The 7,500-nt window shown below is 42.0% G+C and overlaps 1 protein-coding gene across 1 annotated transcript in view; it reads left to right on the top strand.

Moving 5' to 3' along the window:
- The window catches only part of LOC125047132 (chondroitin sulfate proteoglycan 4-like), a 99,925-nt gene that overhangs the window by 79,769 nt on the left and 12,656 nt on the right, over window positions 1–7,500 (top strand). Inside the window, exons 17-18 of the mRNA XM_047645246.1 lie at window positions 609–2,523; window positions 2,906–3,145. Coding sequence (XP_047501202.1) covers window positions 609–2,523; window positions 2,906–3,145 — 2,155 coding nt within the window. The remainder of the gene's footprint in view (window positions 1–608; window positions 2,524–2,905; window positions 3,146–7,500) is intronic.

The following is a 7,500-nucleotide window of genomic DNA, read 5'->3' as shown; positions in this document are numbered from 1 at the left end:
AAGGAAGTAATAGAAGGGAGAGGGAGAGAGAAAGAAAGGAAAAAAAAAAAGAAGAGACAATCATCGACAGATAGACAAACAAACAACCCCCCCCCCCCAAAAAAAAAAAAAAAAAAACACAAAAAAAAAACGAAGAAAACGGACAATAAAGAGAGAGAAAGAGAGAGATCGTCACGTTGTCAGGCTGTCAACTCAAATGACTTCCATCTCGGTGAGTGACCTCCGGCTCTCTCCTTCTTTAATTATCTTAAGGTTTTGCCAGGACGCTGTGATCAAGAACCTGGACCAAAGGGTAATGCTATTTGAGGGAATTGGAGTTTTTCTGTTTGAAGTTACCAAGGGGAGGAGGGAGAAATTGGGGAGGGAGAGGGGGAGGGAGAGAGAGGAAGAGGGTTTTAGTAGAAGTTGGGATGGAAGAGGGAGAAGAGAGAGAGAAGAGAGACAGAGAGGGAGAGGGAGAGAAAGTGGTAATGGGATTGGTTAAGAGAGAGAGAGAGATAGGGAGAGGGAAAGGGAGAGGGAGAGGGAGAGGGAGAATAGCGAAAGAGCCAAAAAGACGGCAGACATTAACGTGAACGCGACCTTAGATCCCTCTTGCCCTTCCACAGGATCTCGGTGCTGAACCTGAACGACCCCGCCGGCGGCTTCATCCAGCACTCGCAGGCGCCGGGCGAGCCCATCCACGCGTTCACGGTGGCCGACCTAAACAACGGCCTGGTCTCGTACGTGCACCGCGGCGAGCCCAACACCAAGATCGTGTTCCGCGTCTCGGACGGCATCGAGACCAGCGAATCGGCGATCCTGCGCGTGGCCGCCTTCGATCTGCAGGTGTACCTCATCAACAACACGGGGCTGAGCATGACGCACAGCAGCTGGGCGCTCATCACGCCGCACAACCTCTCGTACACGACCAACGTCCCCGAGCAGGAGCTCGAAATCCGCTTCGACATCTCGGAAATGCCGCGCTTCGGCGCCGTGCAGCGGCTCCGCGGGAACGACCGCTGGCAGAACGTCAACCAGTTCAGCAGTCGGCAGCTGGAGAAGGAGAAGATCCGCTACCGACACACCGACAAGGAGCCGACGGTGGACGAGTTCCGCTTCCGGATCACGGCCGGCGAGCGCAAGTTCCCGACGGAGTACACGTTCCGCATCAACTTCGTGGCCATCACAGTGGACGTCGTGCGCAACGCCGAGCTGCTCATCGACAGGATTCAGGAAAGCTTCATCTCCGAGGGCTTCCTGCAGACCGTGACCAAGCCGGACCCGGCGCCCAGCAGCGAGATCATCTACAGTATCATCGTCGCGCCGATGTTCGGCTCGATTTTCTTGAGTTCGGGCGACCTGACGCGGCACCAGCAACTGGAGAAGGGCTCTTCGTTCACCCAGGAGGACATCGCCAAGGGCAGGATCAAGTACAAGCTGCACCGCAAGAGCTACTCGTCGCTCCACGACTCGTTCCAGTTCCAGGTGTCGAGCCAGGGCCGCAGCAGCGACGTGCACACCTTCAACATCCGCCACACGCCCCCGTCCGTCGACGCGACCATCGTCGTCGAGCGGCTGGACGTGCAGGAGGGCGCCCGCCAGAAGATCACGCAGAAGTACTTGCACATCGAGGTGGAGGACATCGAGGACCTGATCTACAACATCACGTCCCCGCCGCGGCACGGCGCCATCGATATCATAGACGAGTCCATGATCCTGCCCGAGCGGAGGAACGCCACCTACTTCACGTCCCGGGAGATCCTGTCGGGGTCCGTGTTCTACCAGCACGACGACTCCGAGTCGGCCAAGGACCGCTTCCACTTCGTGGCGCTCGCCGAGGACCCGGAGGTGGACTTCCAGTATGTGGGCGTCATGCACTTCCGGATCCTCATGATCAACGACAACCACCCGGTGCGCGTCATGGAGAAAGTGCTGAACGTGGTCACGGACAGCGAGCGGGTCGTCACGTCCAGCGACCTGCTGTACGTGGACCCCGACCTGGACACGCCGCCCACGCAGATCCAGTACACGCGGCGCAAGATCCCCAACGGCGACTTCTTCCACGTGGAGGATAGGTCGGAGCCCGTCTACATCTTCACGCAGGAGGACATCAACCAGCGCAGGATCGTGTTCCGCCACGACGGCCCCTCCTATGGCAAGGCCGTCATCTCCGTCACCGACGGCCACCTGTCGTCCACGGGCATCCTGGAGATCGTGGCGTCCGAGCCCTTCATCGAGATTGTCAACAACAGCGGTATCATCGTGCCCCGCGGCCAGCAGGCCGTCATCTCCAACTACAACCTGAGCGTGGAGACCAACATGAACGCGTGGGGCGCGGCCATCGTGTTCCACGTGACCACGCCGCCGCGCTACGGCCGCCTCGTCACGCAGGGCCAGGCCAGCGCCAAGGTCTTCTCCGAGGCCGACCTCCAGGGCAGGACGCTCAAGTACGTGAATAAGGGCGAGCCCAGCTTCAAGGACGAGTTCCGCTTCAGGGCGAGGATTGGCGACACCACCTCGGAGGGCATCTTCGAGATCAAGGTGGGTGCCCGGCCGCCTGGGGCCTTGGACTTTTTTCTATTGGAAAATATTCATGGTATTAATAAAATTCATTATGCTTTATAGACATACTCACATACATACATACATACATACATACATACATACATACATACATACATACATACATACATACATACATACATACATACATACATACATACATACATACAAACATACATACATGCATACATATGTATACATACATATATACATATATACATACAAACACATGTGTGTGTGTGTGTGTGTGTGTGTGTGTGTGTGTGCGTGTGTGTGCGTGTGCGTGTGCGCGTGCGCTCGCGCTTAAGAACCTAGCCGGCGTCTAATTCAGTCTCCCCCCCCCCCCTCTCCCCGCCCCCAGGTCTACCCCGAGAGCTACTGGGAGCCGTTGGTCGTCCTGAACAACGCCACCGTTCGAGTCGAGGAGGGCTCGAGGGTGACCATCGACCAGGCCGCCCTCAAGATCATGCACCCCAACATCGCCCCGTCGGATATCACTTACGTCATCGTCCAGCGGCCTCAGAATGGGTACCTGGAGGTCGACCTCGGCCAGACCACGCCCACGGAGTACGAGGACGAGGCCAGTCTCCTGAAGCCTGAGGTAAGGAAGGAGAAGTAAAGATTAGTTTTTTATCATGCGCGTCCAAAGGTAATATTTCAGACTGAGCGCTCTAAAATGCACTTATTAAATGGTTTGATATTTTAATGTTGCAATGTGTTTATTCCATTTTTTTTATTTTCAACTTTCATTAAATGTTTGTTAATGTAAACATTCATCTACAACATAAGCATTATATTTGCTTCCATGCACTCTATCTCATGATTGCATTGCATGAACGGGAGTACATCAATGCGACGTTGTATATGAACATTTAAATAAACAAAACATTTCATATATACGCATTTCGAGTAATTAGGGTGAGAGAACACTTTTGGACGTTCTTATATTTATAATGATGGACGCGCTAAATTGATCATAAACAGCAGATAATTAAAATGAATTATTAAAGCTAAACCTAATTAGATTACAATAAATCCCCGAGGATAGGCTTGGGAATCATGAAAATACGATCATGAAATAATAAAGAAAATTTATTAATTCCTAACGAATAGCTGGAAACGACGAATACCAAGAAAGAAAAAAAACGACATGAATCCCAACGAAAGTGACTATAAGGCTCAAAATTCCTTAGAAACGAAGGGAAATGTCAGCGCTACGAAGTCCAAGCCTAATTGGTAGGCCGAGAGTTGTTATGGCTAAAAAGGGAAGCTCAGAATGTAAAGCTGGCCTAATTATGTACCAGGCAGCAGCAGCAATTTGTTCATTCCCAGCTAAGGACGGGGGCCCTCGAGGAGCATTGTTACGGTTTTATGTTTGTTTCATTGCAGGTTGCTTTTGTGAAATTTTATGTGGTATTTTATGTACGTATGTATGTGCATAGACAGGTAGATGGATAGGTAGATTTATTTATTTGTTTATCTCTTTATATATCTCTTCCTCCCTCACTCCTTCTCTTCCTTTTTTTTTCTTTTCTCCCTCTATGGAATGTAACAAGAACGATAATAAAGTCTATACATTTATACCCTAGCCAAATTACATTAAAAAAATAATGATACCAATAACAATTTCCTAAAAGTAAGACACAACACCCAACGACCCTCACCCTGCATTAAAGGCCCCCCACGGAAAGCGCAACAAAAAAAAAAAAAAAAGAGTCATTAATCATTTTTATATCGACTTTGAGGAAGAGCAAGAAAGGGGTTGATGTCACACAGGGAACATCAGCATGACATCTCTGGACTTCTCCTGTGGCTATTAAACGTCTTTTGAATACACGCTTGGTGCACGTGCTTTTGCGGTGGGGTTATGTCTTAAGTTTTTTTTTTTTGAAATGGTTGTTATTTTTTCATTTATTTGTTTTGATTTAATTTGTTTATTTGTTTTGTTTGTGTATTTGTTTCTTTTTTTATTTGTTAGGGGTATTTTTTTTTTGTAAGGGGGGTTAGGTAGGACGTTGGTGGTCAGTGGTTATGTATATTTTTTGTGGGTTTCTTTTACCTTTTCGTTTCTTTGTCTGTCTGTATCTATCTGGCTATTTGTTTGCTTGTCTGTCTGTCTCTCTGACTCTCTCTCTCTCTCTCTCTCTCTCTCTCTCTCTCTCTCTCTCTCTCTCTCTCTTTCTCTTTCTCTTTCTCTTTCTCTTTCTCTTTCTCTCTCTTTTTCTCTCTCTTTCTCTCTTTCTCTTTCTCTTTCTCTTTCTCTTTCTCTTTCTCTCTCTCTCCCTCTCCCTCTCCTCTCACGGCCGCTCTCTCTCTCCCTTTCCACAGCTTTTGCCCTTTTATCGCCATCTCTCTCTGTCTCTCTACGTATTAATCTTTTCCTTCTTAGAGATGCAATTAATATAATCTATTTATCCAAGAAAATGATATTAATTTTGTATTTTCAACGTCCCACTGATCATCTAAATTCCTTATATGAAAATGTCAAGAGAAAGTGAAAGATAAATATTTAAATGACGATAGAATTGAAGATACGATGATATTTGATATGATCAGACTCGACGGTGATGATATTGATGATGATGATGATTATATGGTAATTGTGACTTTGATAGTGGTGATTATAATTGTCATTGTTATGATTATTATGACAATTTATCAGTCATCACGATATCGATGATAATGATGAAAATAATGAGGATGATAATGATAACATTGATAATAACAATAACAACAACAACAGTAAAATGGTAATAATAATAATAATAATAATAATAATAATAATAACAATAATAATAATAATAATAATAATAATAATAATAATGATAATAATGATGATAATAACAATACTAGTAATGATAATAATAATAGCAATAATGATGCCGATAATAATAATGATAATAACAATAATAATAGCAATAATAATAATGATAATGCTAATATTATTATCATCATCATCATCATCATCATTATTATTGTCATCATTATAATAGCTACGACAACGACAACAGATAAGACGAAGAAGTAGAAAATAAAAATAATGATAAAAAGCATTTCATGACGAGAAGCTCCTGCGAGGCAAAAAGCTCCACTGTCCGGGAAGCTCTCCAACAGGCGAAGCGAGCAAGTCACGTGGCATGCGGCGAGCGCGCGCCTTGAGGGTCGTTTTTAGGAGTGAGGGGAGTGGGGGGAGAGGGGGGAGAGGGGGGAGTATTTTTTGGCGGGTCATTTTTACTGTTGTTGTTGTTGTTTTTTTCTGGCTTTTTTAAATGTTGTTGTTTTTGTTATTATTACTATAATTATTATTATTGGTATTATAACTATTATTATTATTATTATTATTATGATTATGATTATAATTATATATCATATATTATTATTATTATATATTATTATTATATATTATTATTATTATATATTATTATTATTATATATTATTATTATTATTATTATTATATATTATTATTATTATTATTATATATTATTATTATTATTATATATCATTATTATTATATATTATTATTATTATTATTATTAATATACAACAACAACAACTACTACTACTGCTACTACTACTACTACTACTACTACTACTACTACTACTACTACTACTACCACAACTACAACTACTATTACTACTGCTTCAACTACTATTGCTCATAATACACCTACTTTTACTACTACTATTTCTACAACTTGTACTGCAACTTCTACTACTGCTACTATTTTTATTACTACTACGATTACTATTAATATTACTATTGTCCTTATAGTATCTTTATATGTTAATTAGAGGAAAATATGACATAAGATGTAGAACAGTTGATTGCTATAATTAGGAAATTTATTATTGGTAAAGATAATGGCGCGATGTTTAAAGCAGTACTTGCAATATCAACAAAGCAACAGCAGAAGCAACACTAAGAATGCAATGATAATTTGAATTAAATTATCATTACCTAAATCTAAAATTGATTCTACCTTTATCCATCAACAAATATTTTCATTTGAATCTGAAATCTGGGCTCGATTGTTTTTGTCTGAAACTGAAATCTGATTTGAAAATTTTCCAAAACCAAACTCTCGTATTTACAGTTAAACTCTTTTGAAATACTTAAACCCTTGCTGTTTAGAGTATAGCTGAGTTCGTCGTTATTATTATTATTATTATTATTGTTGTTGTTATCATTATTATTATTATTATTATTATTATTATTATTATTAAAATAATAATAATAATAATAATAATAATAATAATAATTATTATTATTATTATAATTATTATGATTATTATTGTCATCATCATTATTGTTATTATTATTATTGTTGTTTTCTTAGTCTGATAGGAAACAAATAATCAAAACACGTATTTTTTTTCGTTGTATTTTCATTGTTTTCAACTTATGTTTTTGAATAATTGTCAGTGTTGTTATAGATTGTGGTTATTATTATCATTATGATCATGATTATGATGATGATTATGCTGATCGTAATGATATTAACAGTGAAAAATGTAGTGATAGTGATTTTGATAATGATGTAATGATGGTGATGATGATGATAATGATAATGATGATGATGATGATGATGATGATGATGATGATGATGATGATGATGATGATGATGATAATGAGAATTTCATAGCTTAATCCCCACACCATACCATTTTCTTTTATTGAATTCCACTTCACAGTTAATGCAAAACTGCCGTTTTATTTATTTATTTTTTTAATCAGTGGGCATGTGGCTGTGATAGAGAGTGCGAGTCTAGATCCGAGCTTAATGCTGGGCGGAAACGAGGCGGAAAATTGGTCTTGTGTTGCGCCTTAATCTTCTTCGAGAGGCGGGGGGGGGGGGGGGGGGGGGGGGGGGGTGGGGGAGAGGGGGTGTACGTGTTTTTCTTTTGGGGGGGGTGCGATTTTTTTTCTTTCTTTCTTTTTTGTTCTTTATGAGGTG

Source organism: Penaeus chinensis, chromosome 40 (assembly GCF_019202785.1).
Source record: "Penaeus chinensis breed Huanghai No. 1 chromosome 40, ASM1920278v2, whole genome shotgun sequence".
Taxonomy (NCBI): domain Eukaryota; kingdom Metazoa; phylum Arthropoda; class Malacostraca; order Decapoda; family Penaeidae; genus Penaeus; species Penaeus chinensis.
The sequence above is the reverse complement of the archived record's forward strand: the minus strand, read 5'-3'. Positions and strand labels throughout refer to the sequence as shown.